General features: G+C 34.3%; 4 protein-coding genes across 6 annotated transcripts in view; 3 read left to right on the top strand and 1 right to left on the bottom strand.

Moving 5' to 3' along the window:
• The first annotated feature begins 3,476 nt into the window (after positions 1–3,476).
• On the top strand, positions 3,477–4,943 carry LOC132608364 (UPF0481 protein At3g47200-like). The gene has a single exon (XM_060322396.1). The coding sequence runs from the start codon at positions 3,477–3,479 to the stop codon at positions 4,941–4,943; it is 1,467 nt and encodes a 488-aa protein (XP_060178379.1).
• A 6,079-nt stretch (positions 4,944–11,022) lies between these two features.
• On the top strand, positions 11,023–14,766 carry LOC132607485 (protein IQ-DOMAIN 12-like). Its single transcript, XM_060321468.1, has 6 exons — positions 11,023–11,263; positions 11,840–11,982; positions 12,062–12,373; positions 12,992–13,222; positions 13,373–13,504; positions 13,696–14,766. The coding sequence occupies exons 2-6, from the start codon at positions 11,905–11,907 to the stop codon at positions 14,200–14,202; spliced, it is 1,260 nt and encodes a 419-aa protein (XP_060177451.1). The 5' UTR covers positions 11,023–11,263; positions 11,840–11,904; the 3' UTR covers positions 14,203–14,766.
• Positions 14,767–15,023: 257 nt separating this feature from the next.
• Positions 15,024–19,919, bottom strand: LOC132607484 (DNA repair protein recA homolog 2, mitochondrial). Of its 3 annotated transcripts, none has more exons than XM_060321465.1 (8): positions 19,724–19,919; positions 19,508–19,556; positions 18,462–18,667; positions 17,708–17,795; positions 16,782–16,954; positions 16,531–16,677; positions 16,311–16,448; positions 15,024–15,834 (listed from the first exon to the last, which is right to left on the bottom strand). In XM_060321465.1, the coding sequence occupies exons 1-8, from the start codon at positions 19,796–19,798 to the stop codon at positions 15,529–15,531; spliced, it is 1,182 nt and encodes a 393-aa protein (XP_060177448.1). In that variant the 5' UTR covers positions 19,799–19,919; the 3' UTR covers positions 15,024–15,528. The 3 variants fall into 3 exon arrangements, with proteins under 3 accessions (XP_060177448.1, XP_060177449.1, XP_060177450.1); XM_060321466.1 differs by having other exon boundaries at positions 18,462–18,664; XM_060321467.1 differs by lacking the exons at positions 19,508–19,556; positions 19,724–19,919 and adding an exon at positions 19,245–19,437.
• A 4,669-nt stretch (positions 19,920–24,588) lies between these two features.
• LOC132607483 (protein FATTY ACID EXPORT 1, chloroplastic-like) overlaps positions 24,589–25,362 on the top strand; it is a 6,251-nt gene continuing 5,477 nt past the window's right edge. Inside the window, exon 1 of the mRNA XM_060321463.1 lies at positions 24,589–24,965. Coding sequence (XP_060177446.1) covers positions 24,861–24,965 — 105 coding nt within the window. The 5' untranslated portion in view covers positions 24,589–24,860. The remainder of the gene's footprint in view (positions 24,966–25,362) is intronic.

The raw sequence follows: 25,362 nt of genomic DNA, 5'->3' as shown, positions 1-25,362 counted from the left end.
AAGGGGATGACCAAAAATTTATATACCAAAAGGGGTATATCGTGGATCAGCCCACGATATACCCCAAAAAATTTTTGCGGTTGTCAACAAAAATAAAATTAAATAAAATAAAATAAAAAATTAAACGTATAACGTGGACTGATCCACGTTATACAATATATTTTGTATAACGTGGATCAGTCCACGTTTTACAAATATATTTTGTAAAACGTGGACTGATCCACGTTATACCTCTAAAGTTTTTTTTTTTTTTCGAGCACTAAAAAAAAAATTTTGTAAACCTTTTTTTTTTTTTTTTTGTAACACTTAGTGTATTTTTTCATACTTTGACCAATGATTGGTCGTGTGTGAAGACTCCGAAACGTCAATATTTTATATAGAACCTGATATTTTTTTCTGCGTACAATAATGTAGACTCAATACATCAAGGATACGTAGACGTTTGGATAGTCATTTTAGGGGTTGAAAAGGTGCCCGAAATAAGTTTTGTTTGAAAAAACTTAGTGTTTGACTGTAAGGTTATTTTAGTCAACTTTATATATTGAGAAAATTAGTCAGCTTTATTTTCAAAAATTGAAACCGCAGAAGTGAAATTGACATTCACAGCTACATTACCCCGGGAGTTTTACGTTGAAATCTATTGCGTATCATCATCTTATAAGTAAATAAAACTGAAAATTTTACGCCAATTTGGGAGAAAATCGAAATTGAATGGGATAAAAGGCGTTTTTTTAAAAATCGGCTCGGCCAAACCGCCTTGCGGCATTTGCCCGCATAGATCTCGAAAAAATACGCAAGTTCAAAAAAAAAAAAACGCGTAAAACGGACGTCCGAGCGCAAAGTTATGACCATCTAAAGTTTGACGACTTTACAACTAGTTTTTCTCCCTATATTTTTTAGAATTATATTTATATTCAAAATAAAGTTATGTCGTGATTAAAAAATAACACGCGTAAATTAAAACTTTAAAAAATAAAACACTTAAACCTTAAACAAAACTTACTTCGGGTACCTTTTCAACCCCTAAAATGACTATCCGAACGTCTACGTATCCTTGATGTATTGAGCCTACATTATTGTACGCAGAAAAAATATCAAGTTCTATATAAAATATTGACGTTTTGGAGTCTTCACACACGACTAATCATTGGTCAAAGTACGAAAAACACTAAGTTTGAAATTTTCAAACAAAACTTACTTCGGGCACCTTTTCAACCCCTAAAATGACGATCCGAACGTCTACGTATCCTTGATGTATTGAGCCTACATTATTGTACGCAGAAAAAAATATCAGGTTCTATATAAAATATTGACGTTTCAGAGTCTTCACACACGACTAATCATTGGTCAAAGTGTGAAAAAACACACTAAGTGTTGCAAAAAAAAAAAAAAAAGTTTACCAAATTTTTTTTTTTAGTGCTCGAAAAAAAAAAAAAAAACTTTAGAGGTAAAACGTGGACTGATCCACGTTATACAAAATATATTGTATAACGTGGATCAGTCCACGTTATACGTTTAATTTATTTATTTTTTTAATTTTTGTTGACAGCCGCAAAAATTTTTTGGGGTATATCGTGGGCTGATCCACGATATACCCCTTTTAGTATATAAATTTTTGGTCATCCCCTTTTGATAAATACCGTGTATTTTTATACCCTTTAGGCTCCGGACTCTAGTTTTTCTCATCCCCTTTGTTGACCGGGGCTTCTGTAAAATGTGTGCCATCAAAAACCAAACTTGAAGCTCAAGCTAAGAGTTGATGGTAATTAGAGTTTGTTTCGGGGCTAACAAAAGCTCGTGCAAAGAAGATCTATAGGAAAGAATAGGCACAATTTAACTTTGCGAGCATCCTTTTGAATGCCTCATCTATCTCGAACTAATAGAGGAGGAGAGGTGCAGTTTTATCACTAAACTAACTAAAATATAATACATAGTTGAATATGATTGTAAACATGTGAATTGCAAAAATCAGTGCCCTTTTTTGAGAATATAAGCCATTGCTAATCATCAAAACCTGATTTATTCATCGATTCTAAATCATCACTTAAACAAAATGCCTCGGTTTCAAGATGTATTCTTCTCATGATACCAAAAGAATAAAATCACAATTGTACTGTAACAATTTAAAAATAAAGGGGATATGGATGCTAATAAAATTGACATTTATCTTGTCCTTTCTTTTATTTTTTAAATATGTAATAGAAAATTGTAGCCTGGTCTGCGAAGCATCCAGGAGAAGGTTGGGGTTGTGATTATGTAGGCAATATATTTTGAGAAAAACATATGCAGCTGATTTTACGACTCAAATTCGTGACCTATAGATCAAATTGAGACAACTTTATCGAAGCTTCAAGACTCCGCTTTCTTTTCTTTTTATTATATCTCGATAAATCTTTGCCTCTAATTATTTTGCAGGACCACTTAATTATTGTGCGAAGCAAGTATAGTGCTTTGCCTGTAACGCAGTTTTGTAATATAACTGGACTTCCTCTAAACTATATTGTCAAATGGAAAGGTTGCATGGGGCTTTCTGATTGGTCGAGGAATTTTTTATTAGTTTAAAAAATCAGACCTAGTAAACAAATACGTAATGTCCTACATCATCCTCTCTTTTCCAAGTATGCAATCAGCCTAAGCTATTGAAAACTCAGGTTTGCTTCATGTGAACATTGTCCATCTTTTTTAATTAATCAATATAACATTTCCATATCATAGTTATAAATAATAGAAAAGGACTGCAACTTCATGCCTATATTGCCAAATCAATTAGAAGAATTTGGTCTGAATCAGGTTATACTACTATTAGAAAAAAAATAAAAAATTGATGAAAGGAAATCGTCTAACTTGGCAACTTTCATGCTTTAAATAATTAAATTACTTCTCATGATAAAGAACTGAGATAGAGACTCCTTATATAAACAAAATTGACTAGAGGAGTGATAAAGGAACATGAGACAGTGACCGACAACGACTGTGACGGAGTGGTAAGAACTCTTTCATCCTTAAACAGAAGTCTCGGGTTCGAGCCCTAGGTATGGAATCGCAATTTAGGACTTCCCCGCACAAATCTGAATTTAGTTGGCCCCAATGAAGATACCAGGCACCGGACAGCAAAAAAAAAAAAAAAAAAGAGAGAGAATATTGAGACGGGGACTCCTCATATAAACAATTGATTATAGAAAGTTATAGAGGAACATGAGAGTTGACAAGTGAGCAAACAAAACAAATCCAGATAGATGAAGTGCTGACTTTGACAGCTACTAAATCTTCTTGTGAATTAAAAAACAACTTCATGGCAGGCAACTTTGTAGTTTGACATTCTTTGAGTCCTTAAGACTTTTTCAAGTAAATAGATTATATTGTTATCCAAAACCTTACTCCAAAGTCCATATATATATATAAAGTTCCATACTCACTTGCAAAACTCCACAAAAGAGAAAGTTAAAGTCTTTTATTACCTCAAAAACCAACAAAAAATGGAAGGACATACAGAACAACGAGGGGAGTTATTTGCAGAAATTGGTCAAAAAATAGATGATCAAACATATAGTGATGGTGAAGCAGCATCATGTACAACAGATGGGAATGAAATAGTGAATATTATTGTCACAACTGATGATCCAAATCTGCAAGCAGAATCTATGCCAAGAGGTTATACATACTCGTGGAGAAGGCGAATACAGAAAGTTGTACCTCTATTGAAGATGGATGAATACAACAGGCACGAGTATGATCCGAAAGTAGTTTCATTAGGACCTTACCATCAAGGTAAACCTGAGCTGCAGCTAGCAGAGGATTTCAAGCATATAGCCCTTGAAATGTTTGTTTCGGGTAGCAGCAAAGATGTAACTTATTTCTATAATAAGATACTAGAAGTTGTTGACAATGCAAGAAGTTGTTATGTTGATGGCTCCACAGACAAGTACAATGATCATGAATTTGCCTTAATGATGCTTCTTGATGCCTGCTTTATTATCAACCACATCGAGCTCAGCACGTCGGATAGGTATAACAAACTCAGAACCACCAGGCATCATCTTGGAATGTTGGCGTTATCAACAACAGTTCGAGACATGTTCTTGCTTGAGAATCAAATTCCACTTTGGATCCTGAAGCTGTTGATCAGCTTACGATATGACAAAGATGAAGGAGAAGAATTGCTCGAGATGTTCTTGAATTTCACGCTCTTTGGTGAATATGATCAAAAAGGAGAAATGAGTTACAACCATGTAGAAGAGCCTCTCCATCTTCTTGAAGCATTTAGAACAAGACTTGTCTCACAACCCAGTGAAGTCAGGAAGAATTTGCATCGTACTTGCACACCTCAATGGCTAAAAAGGAAGAAAAGCATCATCAATGATCGCGTTAATATGAAAAGTTACATTCACTCCTTTCGTTCAGTGACCGATCTCAAAGCAAAGGGCATTTACTTCAAGCCCAGCTGCACTCATTCATTGAAGGACATAAAATTCAAATCAAGATACTTCTATGGGCAGCTTGTACTTCCAACTTGGTATGTTTCTATCTATACAAAGGCATTCTTCTTGAACATGATAGCATATGAGATGTGCCCGAATACTGTTACTGATCGTGCTGTGACATCGTACGTGTACTTCATGAAATCACTAATCGAGAGCCCAAGGGACGTCAAAGAACTTCGAGAAAAACAAATACTATTCAACATGCTTGGTAGCGACGAGGAAGTGGCAAGAATGTACAAAGAGATCAATACATATGGAGTGAATAACGCACACATTTTCTACAATGTGAAAGAAAAAATTCAAGAGCACTACCATAACAGGGCAAAAACATGGATAGCTGAGCTGATACACACTTACTTTAGGAGTCCATGGACTGCTCTAGCATTACTTGCAGCTACTTTCTTGCTCTGCTTGACTTTTATTCAATCCTATTTTACAATAAATCCCAATCCCAGATCATGAGCTAATATAATTATTTTCTCTTGTTTACTGTCACAAGGAAATAAAGATGCTTTTGTAATATACATTTGGGCTCATGTAAATGTTATTCGGCGTTTTTATGATTTCGAGATTCAAACAAGTCTTTCTTTTACTATAATTTTTTTCCTTATATCTTTTAAATATTTTGACTTGTTAATTTTTGTGACTTATAACACTTCTTACGTAGTTTTCAAATACACAAATTTTATTTTAAAAAAATTAAAATTATATGCCCAAATTCACAGTAAAAAATTAAATGATTTGACTCTCGAAATTCGAACTATGGCACATAAATTGAGACAAAGAGTGTACTAGAGAAGAGCCAAGATGAGGCCCAATAGGAAATGAGAGTAGGTCCTTTTGGAATGTATTGGGCCCTCATCTTGGCCCTTACTCCGGTAACATTCCATTTTTTTTCACTTGGCTTTTTCATCATTTGCTATGGTATCGAAATTTTGGCACAAAATTTATATGGATTATAAGTAGTGTGAATAAGAAAACACATGATAAATGTAATCTCAAATTTCCTAATCATGGTAACCAAAGTACCATGGAATTATCAGGAGGATTTATAGCCATAAATTCATCATGAAAAAAAATACCAAATATTTGTTACACACAAGCTCCTAAAACAAAAACCGGGGATAAGGAAATGTACCTTTAGACGAGCCAAAGTTTTCTTCAGAAAAATCAAGTAAATGTATTGAACCTCCACACAAATATTAGAAATACAGCACCAACATCAATGGTTGTTCAAAAAAAATGAAAAATGAAACCTCTAACTAGAACCACGATCCTCGAACCAAACCGGATCCTTAGGTGTTTAAGGTGAAGTTTTGATGAGGAAGCTGCTAATAGGGTGATTTTCAGTGGCTCTCTATAATGTGTTTTTCAATGTTTGTCATGGGAGATTTGTAGAAATGACCTAATGAGTGGTCCATGTGGTTATGGCCATAATTAACCACATTTGGTGCAAAACATTAATTGCGACAATTTTTTTAAGACACTATGATTGAGACAAAGGCAATATAAACTCTGTGATATGAAATCAGTAGAGTGGATTTCTGGCTTTCGATTCACATTAATTATGTTCTAACTCTTTAAGTGATTTAATTTAGGTCCTGTGACTAAAAGTCATAAAATAAGGTGCCTGTGAAATTTTATTTAGATTGGTTGTGTCATACTACCCTCCAAGTGGTAATGGATTCATTAGTAGTTACTTAGGTACAGAATATACTTAATGCACTCGGATAAAAGAGGTAGTAAAATCGATAATATGGTGTTTGCCCTGAATTAGAGAATATATTAGCGCTTTGCGCGACATAAAAGATACTCCATGTATCAACTATAAACAACTTAGAATATCCAACAACATTATATACAAAAGTCAACTCAAAATTGTCTTTCACTTCAATGAGTCTTTTATTTGAAAACCAAGACCAAAGCTAGAAAAATTGAACGCTCATAGCAACTCTAAACCATTTTTTTTTTAATTATTATTATTATTTAAATGTGTCAATAACTACAGTATTTTACCAAAAATTTGAGATAACTAAATGTCAAGAAATATTAAATAAGAAATCACAAAACTATACTGCATTCATGGATTTAATTATATGGGATAATTCCTTTTTTTTTTCCTTCTCTTCTTCGAAATACAAATTACAATCCTAGTTTCTTCTCTTCTTTGATGGTGTGAAAATATGGAATTTGCCTCATTGAATCTACTTATGGGAAGCTTTGATAGTATCTTCCTCTATCATATCTTTCTACTTATTGGGTGATTCTTAAAACCGAAAAGTAAACGTGTAATAAATAATGAACCAAAGAAAAAAAAAAGATAATAAATTATCTTTACCTGCCTATATAACTTAATTAGAAGAATAAATTAGAGAAAATAAAAATTAATTCTCTGTCATGTATATGTAGTGTTGTACCCCTTCAAATTCCATATGAATAACTTTCCATTTCATGTAATACGTTGTTATTAGAATGAACAACATGACATTGCAATGTACTTGTAAGTTTAATTTAAAGCATGACATGAACGGGGCGAATCTAGAAGGTCGATTATGAGTTTACAAGAATTCAATATTTTTTGCACAAATCTTGTATGCATTCTAAACATCTATAAATAATTGACTGTGAACTCAATTATTAGAATTAACTTAAGGTCATTGTGGGATCTCATAAAATTCAAATCGTGGATTCATGTTTGATTCTATTTTTTGTATTTTACCTTGTAGTCTCTCCTCAGTAATATTACCTATGAGGGGTAAAGTAAATTTATGTGTACTCGTCTTTATGCCCAGGGTGAGCCTAGTTCGGGAAGGGTCGCATCCAGGAGGATATAATGTAAGCAGAAGACTTTCTTGAGGCCAGCATTAGTGATTGGTTTCATGGCTCGAATTCATGACTTATAATTACATGAAGTTAATTTTGTCATTGCTCCAAGGCTCTTTCAAAACCTGCTCCAATAGATTAATAATAAAATTATCATTTTCAAATTTTGTTCAAGAAATCTTACAACTTAGACCAATTTTCAAGATTTTCAACAAACGTATACATTATATAGGATCGTAATAGACTATTTCAAAAAAAAAAAAAATACAAATTTCTTCAAAATGCGTCCAATAAATTCTTGAATGGATTAGATTATAAAAAAAAAAAACCAACAACTCCATTCTTGTGAAATCTTTAATTTATAATCCTAATTAAAGGAACACTCAAAATGAACCTCTCTACGCAGTCAGCGCCAAAAATTCTTGATTCCACTATCAATCTACATACATTTATGGTTTTCCAACATTTCCCTAAAACATGAAACATCTTGAACTATAGGACTTATATTTTGAGAAACGAGAAGATGCAATGAATATATAAATAGATTCCTGTAAAAAAACTTACTCGCTTCTGGCATTTACACTAATGCAAGACGCATGTCTTTTATACATATCAAAGATAAAAGACATGTGCTCCTGGAGTTAAATTGCTTGATTTAATGTAAGTGCCGGTAAGTCTTTACATTCCGCATTCCCAAATCTTAAATTGTAGCTCTTTGTCATCAATTTTTATCTCCATTATTTATTAAGTAAATTCATCGCAAGTATAAAGGTCCTGTTTAGATTTGCTTTTCTTTACTTTATCATTTGGTCTGTATTGATGGTTCAATTTCATTCAGCAAACTCAAGAAAATATAAATCAGAATGTAGACCAGACTCATAGAACTCTGTATAAAGAGCAAAGAATATTTGCTGCTCTGATCTGGACAGACTCAGATAGGGGACCTATCATAAGTACAAGCATAACTTGTAAGTAATCATAGCTTCTTTTTTTTTTTTTTTTTTTTTAAATAATGTGCAAGCACAAGTCCATAATCCTATATTTTTTTGTTAAAAATAATTCTGTGTTTGTAACTTTCTGCGCTTCAAATCCATGCTTAGATTCTTTTTATCATTACACTTTCCCAAATTGTTTTTGCTTGTTGATCTCAAATGTTGATCATCTCCAATCAGACATATGAATGGAGCATGTGAGTGTGAGCTTGTTCGTATTATCGTTCTTTAAGTCGATTAAAGAACAAGAGTTGCGGTAGACTGGCTGCCAGTGTAAAATTATATATTTAATTTCAGTACACGTAGAAAATATAGAGAATAGCTAATGCTTTTTATTTGTATTTGCATAATATTGATATAAGCAATGAATTTAAATGAAATAATCTACGCAGTTAGTGAAGATTTCTATAGTTGACCTCGACTTATTTGAGATTGAGGTGTAATTCTTGTTAGTTTATCTTATAGCCCTTTTGTATATAAAGAAGCATTAAAAATCAATTTAAGGGCTATTGCAATTATGACCCTTCACATTTCTCAAAGATAATAACATGCATGAAGAAATGACTACTGCCACTTCAAGGAGTAACAAAACTGATGAAGAAGAATGTTACCTTTTCTCAGTCCTTTCCTATATCTAATCGAAACTATTTTTAAAAATAAATATAATAACAACATAATTCCCCAGAAAACAAAAAAGAACCCAGAAAGTCTACTTTTCCACTTTCTCACAAAAAAAAAAAAAAAAAAAAAAAAGCGTTATCTTCTTTAACCCCAAAGTGTCAAATTTGGTTCTCCGACCAAATAAATAATTCTCCAATTTGTTACATTTAAAATTTCCAAAACTTTGTACCTTAGAGCAACAAAGTTATTGATGGTACTTGGATCAAAATCTTGGCCTAATTTATATTGATATGATTTTCAAGAACCCTTGAAAACCAAAGATAGACTAAGAGCCTGTTTGGATGGGCTTATGCCTATAAGCTGTTTGCAGCTTATAAGCTAAAAAAAATAAGTTGGATAGTCTAACTTATTTTTTTTGGCTTATAAGTTGTTTTCAGCTTATAAGTTACTTTAGATAAGCTAAGTCAAATAGGCCCAATTATTTTTTTGAGTTTATTTTAAGCACAAAATGACTTTAAGTTGGCTAGTCAAACACTCAAAAAAGCTGAAAACAACTTATAAGCAACTTATAAGTCAATCCAAACGGGCTCTAATTATAAGCTTAAACTTAATTTCCACTTTCCAGTTAATTATTATCCTTGATTACCAGATTGAGGCCATTGAACAACTCAAAAAGATAAAATATTTTTGACAACTCAAGAAGATAAAACAATTCTGCTGGGGCTTAAAAGGAAAGAAGTATATAAAATACTTTGACAACTTTGAGAGTCAAAAGGTGGATAGATGTTCACATGGTTATCTAATGACCCAAAAGTATATGGGACTCGTCACAGAAAGGTACGTGGCCAAACACGTAAACATTTAAGGGTGTTTAAAATTTAATATATATGTAAAAGTAATACATTTTGACATATATATGCAGTATAATTTTTAGCGAAGGATATTTAGCTGAACATTTTTGTCTGCGATCTCTTCGCCCCTGACCAAGTGACGAGTAGTACCTGGAAGCTCAAACTTGTTGGATTTGCTAGGTGAAAAGAGAGAATATAGTTTTTTATATAATAACCAAGCGAAGCTATCGGGCTATTTGACTATATTTTAGTTGAACAGTTCAACACATTATGAAAATATTCGAATTTTGGAATCATTTTTTTTTTTTTTTTGAGCTGGTTTATAAAAAGTTATACTCCGATGGCCTATTTTCAAGACTTGCAATGAACTTGATAAAGATGGTGCTAGGCATCTTCAGAACATAATTTCATAAGATGGACTACTAATTAAAACATTACAATAAACAATAACAACAATGAATACGTATGTCCAAATTCCAAGTTAGTTAGAATCGACAGATGCGAACAAAATATGAAGGTTGAGCTTATTACCCAACATGTTGCACCAAAATCTGTTACTATTCTCTTCATGTCTTAATTCCTTAGAGGGGTAATTTCTGATATGGGTATCAAAAATATTAAGTTTTGTTGCCATATAAAGATGGATAATCAAATCTTGTGTACCTTTAAATTTATACAAGAGATTAAATAATGATCAGTAACTATTACATAATTAACTGAAATACTAAAATTAACTCTCAAACACATAAGAAGGTATTAACAAAACATGTACTAGATAGTTATTCTTCTTTATCCCTAATAAGGCATTAAGAAGGGTTATGGTGAAAGATTACTCGTGGTAAGTACTCCTTTATCCTTAATCAAAGGTGTCGGGTTTGAACTCAGGACATCGGGCTGAGCTTTACCCTCGATATAAATTTCTGACGCAAATCCAGTGAAAACCCCAAAAAAATCCCTACTAAGGCTTACTTCACAAACTCCTAGAGAAAGACCAGTAAAGACGGAAAAAATACAAAACCACCAAATCCAATTCTCTCTTTGGCTATATGTTGAATGCAAAAAGTAATTTCTCAGGTTAAATCAGTAAATTCAAAGCAGAAGGAGACAGTTGAAAAGGTCAGTTCTCAGTTAGGAAAATGACAGTTAGAGAAGAGGGGGATAAGAAGCAGAAGAAGAGGGCCCTTTAATAAATGATGTCCCACAAGTGACTATCAAAAGTACTTAAACATAATTGAAATATCAATTCTTTTTTTCTGAAACTTTTATCTAAAGGTAGCTTTTTTCACTCTTCCACAGCACATGGTGTGCTTCTCAAAGCATAAGTGAGGTCAGTGTTTCTCATTGGATATAAAGAGACATGACTTATGGGGAAAAATGAAACCTATAACATAAGTATTTTGCAAGAATCACTTGCAAGACTTCTGGTTGGATTACCAATTTTTGCATGTTCTTCAAATTGATCTTTTTTAGTCATCCTTTCTTTCAACTACTCTAGGTATGTGCCTTAAATTTCTGCTTACACAATTATTAATATATGATTACAAGAATTCAAGCTCACCAACGATGTCACATTTAGCTGTCATCACAAGAATGTCCCTTTTCTGAAAATGAACAATTTTGCTGATGAGTTCTTGTTTTCGAAAGGGAGCCTCGGGAGCAACAGTAAAGTTGTCTCCGTGTAACCTATAGAGTCATGGGTTTGGGTTCGAGCCATAGAAGCAGCTACTTGCATTTCCGGACCCTGCATGAACTGCGTTTCCCGGACCCTGTGTGAAAGCAGGATGCTTTGTGCACCGGGCTGCCCTTTTGAGGCGGTTCTTGTTTTCGAAGGGTTGTTGGAGGTCACGAGTTCAAGTCGTGGAATCAGCCACTGATGTTTGCATCAGGGTAGGCTGCGTACATCACACCCCGTTGAAGTGCGGCCCTTCTCTGGACCCTGCGTGAATGGGGATGTTTTGTGCATCGGGCTGCCTTTTTGAGGCATTGTTTTATTCATATTGTAGCTTTGCAGCATTTTGTTTACATGGAACGGAATATAAATGCCTCTGAAACTCTTCTCTCAATCTTTCAGAAAACAGAAGGTGGCAGGTGTTTGATAAATCTGTTTGTTTGCTGAAGGACTAATGGATTTCTAAAATGGGAAAGAGAAGAAACTGGTTCACCTTTGTCAAAAGATTTTTCATTCCTGAGACAGAACCAACAGCCGATCAAAAGGTTTGAATTTCAAAGATTTTGTTACTTACTAGTGAGTAATCTTTGGATATCTAAACTGGAATTATGAAAAAAAAATCAGAAACCAAAGAGATGGAAATGTTGCTTTATGAGAAGGTTCAAGTTGAGGAAATGTCCTGCCATAACATCAGCACCTCAGCAAACATCAGCTGATGCGAAAGAAACACCTCAGCAAACTTTAACTGAGGCGAAAGAACAGCAAAGAAAACATGCTTTGGCAGTTGCTATAGCAACAGCAGCAGCTGCTGAGGTTGCTGTAGCTGCTGCCAATGCTGCTGCTGATGTTATCCGTCTAACGAATCCTCCAAATGAATTCAGAAGGAAACGAAAACAAGCTGCCATTAGAATCCAAAGTGCTTATCGTGCCCACCTGGTAAGCATCCAGTTTCAAGATTATTTACATATTTTGTTGAGAATTTAAGTAGTGTCTTGTAAGTTAAAGTGCGAAGTCGCCTAAATGATTTTAAAGGCGAAAGTGAAATCTTGTAAGGTTACGATGCATCCTAGTTAATAGCAGAGCGTAATGTAGGTTTGGACATAGCAGGACTTGAACTGTGACTGAAGCCCAGTGCTCTATCAACTGAGCTACACGCCCAGAAAAAGATAATGAAGCAAATAAGGATTACAGAAAAAAGGCTGGCCTCTTTCTTCTCATCTTATTAAAGGAGTGCGACTATTTATTATGAGGCTCGTACTGTAGAGCAAGCAGAAGAAATCCTAAGGCCACACTCTGTCTTTTTGCCCTTTGGCAGTTAATTATATCGGCCATAAGGTGGTCTATCACCTCGGTTGGGGAAAAAAGCTTTTTTGTTGTACAAATATCCCTTTCCGCTTTATTAAACTCTTCTCTAACAAGGTAGGCATATTTTTAAGAATTTATGCTGCGTTTATGGCTACTTATTCTTTTCCTTTTAACTTTTCAATTTTTTTTTTCTGACCATTGCTGAAATGAACTGGTGCCTGATCTTTGACCTTGCGAAATGTTGTGCAGGCCAAGAAAGCATTAAGTGCTTTAAAGGGTCTTGTGAAGCTCCAAGCAGTGATTAGAGGTGAAATTGTGAGAAAAAGACTCACTGCCAAATTGAAGTGCATGTTGCCACTTCAAAAGTCAAAAACAAGAGTTTATCAAATTAGACTCCCTTACTTTGAAGATTATCATGACAATAATGACAAGAAACTCATCAATAGCCCCAGGGAAAGTATGAAATCTAAAGACCTAAAGGTAAGAAATTCAGCTTTTCTCTAATTTAAGGTACCAAACATGGTTCAACTATTAAATCTAGAAAGAGACCTATCCAAAATTAATAAGATATATCTATCTAGTCCTTACAAGTTTGAAACTTATTATTTATATGGTTTTGTTAATTGGCAGCTTAAATGCAAGAGCCTAAGGGCTTGGAATTTCAACTTGGCTTCAGAACAAGACAGTGAAGCCTTGTGGTCAAGAAGGGAAGAAGCCATTGACAAAAGAGAGCATTTGATGAAATACTCGTTTTCACATCGGGTAACTTCATTCACGCTTGCATTCTCTCGCTCATTTGTTATTAAAAGTAGGAGTTATCACACTATCAATGTATTTTAACATGTTGTACCAGATAACCTGCCTCATTTTCCTAGATTGCTAATCTCATGTTTTATGAACGGGTACCTATAATATCTTTTTAAATGACTTGAAAGTATATTGCTTCTTTTCAGGAGAGAAGAAACGATCAAACTTTACAAGAAGTATTAACCAGACAGCAAAACAGAAGAACCTGCAGGTTTGATCAGTTGGCAGAAATTGAGGCACCAAGAAAAGCAGGCTTATTTGATAAATTGAGATCATTTACAGACTCAAATATTCCTTTAGGTGACATGAATGGGATGACGCAACTTCAAGTGAGAAAAACGCATCGAGCAGATTGCATCGAGGACCTACATTCTCCTTCTTCACTCCCAAGAAGATCATTTTCTAATGCAAAACAGAAGTCAAATATTGATGTTAACTCTTTACCAAATTCTCCTATATTTCCTACTTACATGGCTGCCACAGAATCTACAAAGGCAAAAACAAGGTCGATGAGCACACCCAAGCAACACCTAAGGTTTGACGAGACATATTCGGGTCAATGTTCTCCTTATAACCTCAAAATTTCTTCTTGGAGATCTTTTAACGGTGAAACGAGTGACAGTACCAGAAAGAGCAGAACTTCTAGCAGATAGCTCTGAATGCACAAGGTGTTTACCAAGATTGAAGAATTTCTGTTCTTAGATCCCATATATTTTCTATCAAGCTTATTCTAGATTCAGGACTGCTTTGTTACAGCTCAAAAAACCTGGCTCTTGGAAGAACATGAGCGTCGTGCATTATTATTACTACTATTCTTATAACGACAGAATCCACGCCGGCTTGCTCTTATCAAGGGAAATCAGAAACTCCTAGATTTACACCATTACTTCTAGACATGAAAACAATCAGAAACTGGAGCTATAATTAGAGAAAGCTCCTTGCTGATCTATCTACAGTTGATTGATGAAAGCCAGTGGACATCTTTTGTTACTGGTTTTAACATTTCCTGTAACTTCCCACAGTGTGTATATAGTTCAAAATTTTCTCCCTTTCCCTGCTTGTTTTCCCTTGTTTTATTTATTTGTTGATATATTTGTTTTGGGCGCTTCTGAGTTGAGTATATTGGAAGAAGAATTGTTGTTTGATGTCCTTCAAACCAGCCACTCTATTATTTCATGTAAATTTCTTTGAAGAATAAACTTAGAATTTAAGTCTTACCTTTCTGACTAAACCATTAATTTTGAAACTACGGAAAATGGGTTGGACCTATCAAATGTAGAAGAAACAGCATTTTGACAAACGATCAAAATGGAAAAAGAGGGTTCTTCATAATTGACAATTGGTCTCTACATGAGCGTGGTTGTTGCTTTCTATTGATAATATAGAATTCTGAAGGTATTGATCTGGTATTCTGGTTGCCTGTTTGATGAAATAATCTAAAAGTCCTCGGTAAAATGTGATTAGCAACTAGCCATTAGAAAGAAACAAGAAGTAAGCTCCTCATTTCAATGGGCTTAAAAAGTCTGGTACAATCAATGTAACAAAATAACACTCAGCTAAGCTTGACAGATATCGCATACTACAAATTTGTAAACTTTTGGAACAGAAGGCCATCAGCAAGATAATGACAATTGACAAGAAATACTAATTGTAATGCTCGAGCTGCCACATAAGAGTTTGAGATAGTCGGAAATGTCTGATCCATGATGATGACATCTATACAGAGTAGAAGCAGCCCTCCTGTATGTTTTGCATTAATGATAAACAATTCCAGGAGCAACTCTGCTGATCTAACATCTCGAAACCAGATAAAATTTACTTGACCATTTGCTCGAACCATTCCTTGCAATCGCCAAAGCCGGAAGATTTGTATGTCCACCATCAAGAGGAGTCTGTCTTAAGTATAAGAATGCTTTTCCGATAGTACCAGAGGAAGTATATAAGCATCTTGGAGTTGATTTGAACCAGAAAATGATTATCTAATCAGCTTTTTTACCTCCATTATTTTTCACAAATAGCTGATTTCTTAAAGTTTCGACTATCTTGTCTAAAATGTCACCATTGGAAGCTAGATAATCTTCAGCATCCTGTCTACTATTTAAAACCTGTCCATCTATGAAGTAGCTTCCTCCTCCTTTCAGAATGACTTCACGTTCACAAGCCAATTCCAAAACCTCAGACTCGATGCAAAAGCCTCTTCCGTACTGTATCCTCAGTTCAGCTTCTGTTGCTGCAGGAGCTAGCTTATTTTTAACCACTTTTACACAGATCCCAAGACCAGTAATCTGGGGGAAAAAATTCAAGCAAGCACTAATTTAGGGAATAAAATAATTAATAAAGCCAGTGAAAAAACAACAAAATGAACTCATCTCAGACCAGTCCATCTGAAAAAAGGGAATGAGCAAAACAAAAAAATGCAGGTAAAGAGTTCCCTTTTTAGTTTTTGATGCTGGGGTGAATATAAGGATTAATGATGCAGTTGTATATTTGGTCAATTATGTTTGTGACAAATTTAAAAAGTCAGTTGGGAAATATCACATTCTCCTTCCCATGCTCCAAAGAAAGAGAATGGAATGACAGATACAGAATAACTCATACAACCTTCTGAAAGAATCGTGACATCAAGAATCTAGGTTTTATCTAAGAAAAAAAATAAACAAATTTTAATATTTGGAAGGCCATATAGGATAATTATCATAACCGGTCAATAAATATATTTCTGAAGGTACGAATGAATGAGTCAGAAACATGCAATATCTACCTTTTCCCTAGTTGTAAGCAATTGTTTTCTAATCGTTTTAAGCCGTATGGCAGCATAAAAAGGCAAAGCATTTCCACCACAAGTTACTTCGTCCATACGCCCAGAGCCTCGAACTAATCCTTTGTCAGATCTTCTTACCTAAATAGAGGTCAGATCAGTATGCCAACTGTTACAGAAAGCAGATAGCAACGTATGATGTGTTCTAATAACCAGATCAGACCTGATTAATGAATATAATTATTGTGCTAGAGTTGCATAACGAATAATGAATTTTACGTAGTGCTTGTGTCATAATCTTTGATTGCAAGCCTTTATGAGAGTCACATAAAGTAGCATCAAGCTCAAGTTGGGGAACAAGAGCTGCCACCTGTTAAAAGAAAGAAAAATTAAAAAACCTTCAGAAGCAAAGATGGCTGATAATTTACAAAAGGGAAAGATGATCCGCCTTGAATTATAAAGGGAATCACTTACACTATCGACCACGATTACATCCATGGATCCACTTTTTGTCAGGGTATTGACAATACTCAGCAAATTCTCAGCAGAATCTGGCTGTGAAACAAGGAGATTTTCTACATTAACCCCTATTGCTTCGGCAATGGAGGGGTTCATTCCGTTTTCGACATCCAGATATGCACAATAACCTATCAGTTCAACAGAAATAGGATGAGAGAAAACAAAATTTGAAAATTGTAGAGGAAGGAAATACTAAAATGGCTATAAGATTTCACACTGACAATTCTGGATATCATTATCTCATTCTAAACCTTGAGATGTTTCCTTCCAAAAGGTAAATCATCCTTACCTCCGAGAGCTGGAACCACTTTGTTGTTTACTTTTCATTAATTTCTTTAGAGTAGTCTGATTGGAGAGAACAATGGACTGCACAATGTCCATGAGTACATGTACGTCTGCAGATCAACATGTCTAGTATCGTGACTGTCTAAAGTCTTTTTCCGTTCAAGGCTAAAGTGTGCCTTTGCCAACACTAAGATTAAAAGCAAACTAGTTCAAGGAACAACTCGTTGTTTCCAATCAAAATTAAGAGCATGATTAGAATAAACTGTTTTGAGAGGCACCCAAGGGTGTGGCCTAGTGGTCAATGAAATGGGAGGAAAACCATGAGGTCTCAGGTGACAAGAAAACACCAGGTAATTCCCGAGATATAAAACAATCTAGAAGCACTTGATCCATTTCTAAGCCCACTAATATGCTTATCTATATAAACACACAAAATTTACAGCCGTGACATCTATGCAAAAGAAAAAAACTTAGGAGAGTATCCAACTGGCAAGGATAAATTTTCCATTCATTCTATCATTAAGTGCTATTTAAAATAAAACAAAAGCATACAATAAGTAAATAAGCTAGAAAAGCAAAGTCGGTATATTTTTCACCTCCAAGCTTTTGAGCCTCTCTAATTACATGAAGGGCAAGTGTTGTCTTCCCAGATGCTTCTTGTCCATAAATTTCAACAATTCTTCCCTTTAGAAGGAAATTCAAATCAACTGCAACTGTTAATACCAGCAATATCCTTAAGACGAGAATAGTATCAGTAATTTGATTCAGAGAAGCAGCGGCACTAAAATCATTATACAGATTAGTACAAATTCAAACACATAAAGAAGTACTCTGATTCAGAGAAGCAACAGCCACTAAAATCATAATTTTACAACTAAACATATAATCAATTTTGTGAAGCCTCACAGCAGAAAAGAAGGAGAATAGGCACATAACTATACTCAGAAATCCATTTTAAACCTTTAAAAGAAAACTTTTAATTGGATGCAAACCTTAAACAAGTCGGTTGAGAACAGCAACTGAATTATAAATCAAATACAGGTATAAGCTAAGAAAATTATTGACTATACTTTCCTAATCCTCCTCCTTCCCCTCTCCCCTCAAAGGGAAAAAAATGAACCCAACTTCTAACGAAGGAAAATTGCAAACCCTATCAACAAACATATTTCAAGAGATGATACATCCATGGCCCTTTGAAACATACAGAAAATCAGCCATTACTTGTTTGGGATTACAAATATTTAGACAACATGTCAGCACCACATGAAGACCCCACTTTTACAACTGGCATCCTTGACAAATCTACGTTTGGGATAAAAACATTTACGTAATCACTTTATATAAATTCACCTTGGGTAGTCCTCCAACCCCAAGTGCTAGATCAAGCCTCAATGAGCCAGTAGGTATTACAGGAGCACGTCTAGCACCAAAGAATCGCTGCAACGACAACATTGATTCTTTGCAAAAATCGCCTTCAAGCTGTGAGAGGGCTGAATGCAGTGCAGTTGCTTTCTCTGATGCTCTGGTGTCATCTTGGATTTCATCAAATTCACCTTCTAAACGTTTCAATAGATAACAAGGTTGGAGTATTATGTTGGATACCACATTGAAACATATAGAATAATACCACACAATTGATAAATGCAAAACATATTTCCCCAAGCAAAGTTTTGGTGGCTATGTGAGCAAGCTACGTCACTGAGAATGAGTTACCTTGCTAAAAAAGTGATCAAGTAAACATCAACATGTTCACAATTCTTGGCAAAACTAAATAATTCCTTCTCCCTAATCCTAATATATTAAGGGTTGATGTCTACGAGTGACCCTCTTTTAATCTTTGACTAAACAGGAAACAAGATACTTAGAAGAATTTATTCACTCTCTTTTTTCCCATTTCTTAGTCAACGTTATACAGACCCCATTGAATAATAGAAGAAATCTTAACATGGAGATTAAGCATACAGTGCCAAGAAGGGGACTCAAGGAGAAAACCTTCTATAAAATTCTAGCCTAGAAACATGGCACATCAAAATTCTAATTCAGCCATCATAGAGTTTGGAAAACTAGATAAAGAGGGTATAACACAGAAGCACCAAACACTTAGCAACTTGCAAAACAGGTATTTATACCAACCCTTATACAACAACGCCATACCCAGTATAGTCCCACCAGGTGGAGTCTGGGGAGGATAGAGTGCACGCAGGGCTTACCCTGCCTTGTACACGTAGAGAGGTTGTTTCGGGTAGACCCTCAACTCAAGTAAAGATGAAAAAAATACCAACCCTTATATCCACACAAAAAACAAAAAAAAAAAGAGCTTTTTTATGACAAAAAAGAAAAAAGATTTGAACTTTACAATCACAAAATCAAAACAAGAGAAGATAGTTTTTAGTCACCTGCTGAAGATGCATAAGCACTCAACATCCTTCTCCAAGCATTTCCATTCTGATAACAATTAACCCCAAAAGAAAGCATAATAAGCATAATACTTTTGACAAAAACAGAAATAAGACTTATGACTGAATTTTAAGTTCAAAATAACAAGAACCCATAACTCCAAAAAGAATACCTTTTTTTTTTCTTGTGTATATGTAAAGAGAAAAAAGAATTACCTGGGGTTTGCACAAAGGGGAAAAAGAAAGGCTACGAGAGAAAGAGGGAATGAAACGAAGAAATTGAGGCACCATTGTTTGTTCTTTAGGACATTTGTGCCACTCCTACAATTTGGAGCTTTTAGTAGTAGCTGTATTGTCCTGCCATTAATCTACAAGCAGAGCTTGGTTTTTTTCTTTTATACTACAAGAAAGGAAAGGGGGCATGTTTAAAAAAATGTATATACTCATGTATGGATACTTCACTAACTAAACATTAAAAAAAATTAATACAACTTCAATAAATTCATCAAATTATAAAGTTTTAAGCTCCAAAGTACATATTTTAAATTTATTTAAAAATTAATTTTTTTTAAATTAAATTATTTCAAGATTGATGGAAGAAATTTATAATTCTAACTTGTTTCGTAGATTTCAATCTCTTAGTGGTGATGTAACGCTTGAATTGATGAAGATTTACGTCCAAACTTTCAGCAAACGGATATCCAATTCTACTTTTATAAAGATGGTTAATTATTATATTATAAAAAAATATAGTTGTTATATGGGGATAATTATATTGTTCTAAAGTTAGTTGTTGATGTTATAGGTAAAATGTTGTTATAGAGAAATAAAATATAACATAACAGATTGCTTCTAAAAAAAACTTAGCTGTTATAGAGATATGCTGTTGTACGAATAGTGTTATAAAGTAGTGTTATAGAGAGGTCTGACTGTATTATATTACACAATTTGTGATTAGTTTTAGTAAATAATTATTTGGATAACCAGGTTAAACTATCCTATTGGATTTTGCAATTTTATGTGTGTTTATGCATGGTTCAACTTAAATACCACAATATATACAACTTTTATGCTAAAATGTATTTATAGGATAATACAAATTACTATTGTTTAGGATACACATATTTGTGTGAAAAATAAAGTAATTAACCCACTTAAACTCTACAATGATGTAATTTACTCAGCTTGGTGCTTATACCAAAGATTATATTTTTATTGTGATTAAATGATAATTTAATCTGAAAATAATTATGAAATTATTATTATAATTAAATGATAAAACTATAACTATTATAAAAGAGTGGGTTTGGTCGCCAACCCACTCTTCGATAATTAGTCATAAAAAAATATTAAGATGGGGTCCACATGAAGATATAGGAGATAATTGCAAAAAAAAAAAAAAAGGACTTTTAAATAATGATAATAAGTTCAGAAAATGGTAAAGGTACGCTTAGAGAAAATTTAAAGAAGAGAAATTCAGGAAAAAAGAAATAACGATTTAAATTGAACGCAAAAATTGCTAAAGAAGTCATAAAACAAAAAGATTTAAAACTTATACCTTTGGGTAAGGACAAAAATGCGCTAATTTTAAACACATACATCTCACACAAATAATAAGGAATAACATCAAAAAATATATATATAAACGGTCAAGAAATGTATACACATATTTTCTTAAAATGATGAAGTTGGTCTATACTTAAAAATTTAAGACTACAACAGATGCTAACACATAAAAGCGCTTATCAGTGTTGTTGAGTAGAAGGAGATGATGACATGAAACTCGGTAGGAGAAGGTGTATTTCAAATCTTTCAATTGGAGACCCAAACCAGGAAAGTCATATATGGGAGAAGCGTGTCACGACCCAACCCCGTAGACCGTGACTAGTGCCCGAGCTGGGCACCCATACGCACCTATTTACCAGGTTCGACGTACACTGACTTATACAGATACAAAGGTCAGATATTGTCTTAAGCGGTTGCATATAATCAGATGTATCACAAGGAAGCCGGCAAGGCTATCATAAAACATATCATCCACAAATACATACATATGCATATACATACAAGCCGATGAGGCTGTCACAGCAAACGGAACCGCTTAAGACACAAATCACACAGACACAACAGAACAGTAACTATCCACAACCCACATGTATGTCTACATGCCTCTAATACAGACAACAGAATCATATGACGGGACAGGGCCTCGCCGTACCCCTGAATATATACATACATACATGCAACGAAAGAGTCTATACCAGAATGTGGGCTCCAGAACAAAAGGAGCACTCCAAAAACAACAGAATAGGTGTACTAAGCTGTCGGGTCACCAGAACGAGCGTCTGTACCTGCGGGCATGAAACGCAGCCCCCGAAGAAAGGGGGTCAGTACGAAATATGTACTGAGTATATAAATCATGAAAGACGAAACTCAGAAACATAATTGAAATAAGAAGTATGGAAAACAGGTACAAAAATCAGTATACCAAATGCTTACTTTTGAAACACAAATAATGCATATCAAAATCATGTATAGGGCTCTGGAACGTGGTCGCCACTCCGACGCTGGCGCCACAACACATCATACTACAGAAGATTTCATATCTCCGTACAACCCCGAAACACATCAAATCATCATAGCACATCATACGCCATAACACATCATAACGCCGTATATAAGCGGCACCCTGCCCTGTAGCGAGGGACTCGGGAAACCGTAACACATTATACTGCCGAATATAACATAGTGCGCACGAAAACAAACCGGCCCGGGACTCGGCGAAAGATGTAAATACAGTATGCACGAGCAGAGTAGTGAGAAACTATATGCAATTTAAAAACATTATTATTTTAGACTCAACAAATAAGTAAACTAACCGGCGCTCGAGGGTCAAGACAATAATCATGTGAAATCCTTTCAAAAGTCGTTAGAGTTATACAAAGGTAAGTCTCGGGGACCACGGATGAGTAGCAACAACCATAATACGCTTTAGAATTCCCTAAGAATGTTTTGGAGCGATCCGAGCTCGTCTAAGAAAGTTAGAGACATAATTCGACATAAGACTTTTAAGAATAAAAATTCTTTACACACATTTATTATCCAATCATACAAAGGGCACAAAAACCATAGCTCGACTATATTAGGAATACTAACATCAGAAGTGAATAAAAATCGTCGGCATGCTCGGATCTCAAGAATGGAGTTACCCCGAGGCTCGTATCATAGCTTACTTGCAACTAGGACATGCCAAAAGAAAGAAAGGTTAGGCTTTACATACCTTGCTAGCTTCCTAAGCTAATCTCCACTCAAGTCTCGGGCTCCCCAAGATCTACAATAACGTCATTAAATACCAAGCGTTAGCTACAAGTACTTAGGTATTCAATCCTAAGTTAGCACTTGTCTACAGAAATTTCGGCAGCATCTCCCCTGTAAATACAACCACCCCGAGAATTCAACTCGGCCAAATTTATCAACAACCATACCAACAATTATTCCAACAATACCAACAATCAATTTAAAACATATTCTAACTTTAGTAACCCGCTTTAACATAATTCAACGACATTCCGTTTACATTCACTTCAACTATATACAATCAAACCAACACCAATGCTCGCATACTCAAATACTAATCCAAAGTCATTTAAACAAAATTCAAGAACATTTCAAACCATTCGCATAACATTCAAAATAATCCAACCAAAACTTTATTCCACCTGAAACCTTCCAAATGCAACAAGAGCAATAACAACACATTTCCTTCTTTCAAATTCATGAACTTCACCAACAATTCACATGCTAGCAACATTATTTTCCATAAATACAAGAAATGGTTTTAACATCACATTGGCTTCTAAACAACTCTCCAACACTTACAACTTCAACTAGAATCATTAAACTTTCATTTTCATCATTAATTCTATTACGACAACAACCAAAATACTAAGAAAAATTGATTCATTCTCTTCCACACCACACCATACCTACACGGCCACACACTACATATACACGGCCACACATAACATCCATATTTTCATGAATTTCATCTATTTCTACATACTACAACATACACAAATCATCCATAACATATAAAAAGAAGATTAAACCTTACCTTTTTCCACCACACTTCTCACTTGGCTAGGTTTATGAATTTGCAACAAGGAGTGATTTAATTGCTCCAACAACTATCTCACGTTAAAGAGGACCTTCAAATTAGTAGGAATACTAAAAGAAAATAATTTTTTTGATCAAGATTGAAGTCTTCAAATTTTTGCCTTCTTGGCCGAATATGGTCCTTTTTTTTTGTTCCCCTCCAAATTTCTTGAACTCTCTTAAGTGATGAAGATGATAAAATGGTCAAATGGGTCATCTTTATTCACTTATATTAAGCTCCCATGTGGGCCTTGGCCCACCCACCTTGGCCGGCCACTTGGCCCATTTATTCAAGCCCATTTTTTTTTTGTTTTATAATTCATGAAAAAATTATTTTTCTAATTTCAAATTTGCCCTTAGTCTTCCCTAATTTTTCCATAAACACCTTGTGAATTTCCCTTTTTACTCCTAGTCATTCTTAATATTTCCACATCAATAATTTTCATAAACAACTTGTGTATTAAACAAGATCAAAATATAGTCTTGCCCTTAACTTCTCGCAGTTATCTTGAATTATCCGAATGTACAAAATACGGGATATAACAAAGCGGACTAAGTAAAATAATTTGTTGATATTTTCAATTAATTGAATTATAATACTTTATATAATAAAAATTTCATAATTATTATATTACTAAAAAGTACTCTCTCTATCCTAATTTATGTGACATAGTTTACCTAGACACGAAATTTAAAAAAAAATATCTTTGAAACTTGTGGTATAAAATAAGTCATAGATATTTGTGTGAATTTTAATCATTTCATTAAAATTAAAAGAAAAAATTTCAAGTTAAATAATTTCTAAATATAAAAATATATTATTCTTTTTTAATCAGATTAAAAAAAATTTCATACTATTTTTTGCGGTGGCCATCATCTAGTTATATAAAATGTGTCACGATTTCTTGTCTTTAATTTTTTTTTTCCTTGCCCTTATTTGTTTACCCTGAACCAATTGAGTAAAATTCAATTTTAGGGGCAAACAGATCTGAAGAAACTGTTTGATTTTACATTAAGAATCTACACAGTACTAATTTTCATAGTCAAAAGCTAATGCTGCAGCTCCAGACAAATCAAAGTTTATTAATTGTATGCACCTGACATCATTGACTTTCTCAAAACTCAAACACAATTGTATTGTTTGTCTAGGCTGAGAAATTTTTGGAAGCAAATCAAGATTCACCATCAATAAGCAGCTATGTCTTTGGCAATCTCTCAGCTTTCCTGTTTCTCTTCAATAAATCGCAGATTAGTACAGTTTCATAATCGACCATTACACCCATGTTCTACTTTTCCCCTAAAGGTACAATCTTTCCTTTTTTTTCATATCAAGAAATGATTTTTATGAAACCCCATAATTTTATTTATCTATTATACTTACCAAGACATGTTTTTGCCGAGGGTCTACCGTAAGGTCTGCATACGCTCTGCCCTTCCCAGGCTCCACTTGTGGGATTATACTGGGCTAAGTTGCCCGGGCTCTCTAAAATGGCTGTGGTACCCGTGTCGGATCCTCAAAAAGTGCACTATTTGGGAGGATCCGACACGTAATAGTCGACATTTTTGAAGAGTCCGAGTAACATAGATACTGGATATGTTGTTGTTGTTTGTAGTTACCAAGACATGTTTTAGCTCATAATTTCATTTGGGTAATTGAGAAACTAGTGTTTTGTTGTTGAATTTTCCTTTAGTTAAATTTT

This window comes from Lycium barbarum, chromosome 8 (assembly GCF_019175385.1).
Source record: "Lycium barbarum isolate Lr01 chromosome 8, ASM1917538v2, whole genome shotgun sequence".
Taxonomy (NCBI): domain Eukaryota; kingdom Viridiplantae; phylum Streptophyta; class Magnoliopsida; order Solanales; family Solanaceae; genus Lycium; species Lycium barbarum.
Note: the sequence above shows the minus strand (reverse complement) of the source record. Positions and strands in the feature narration are given on the sequence as shown.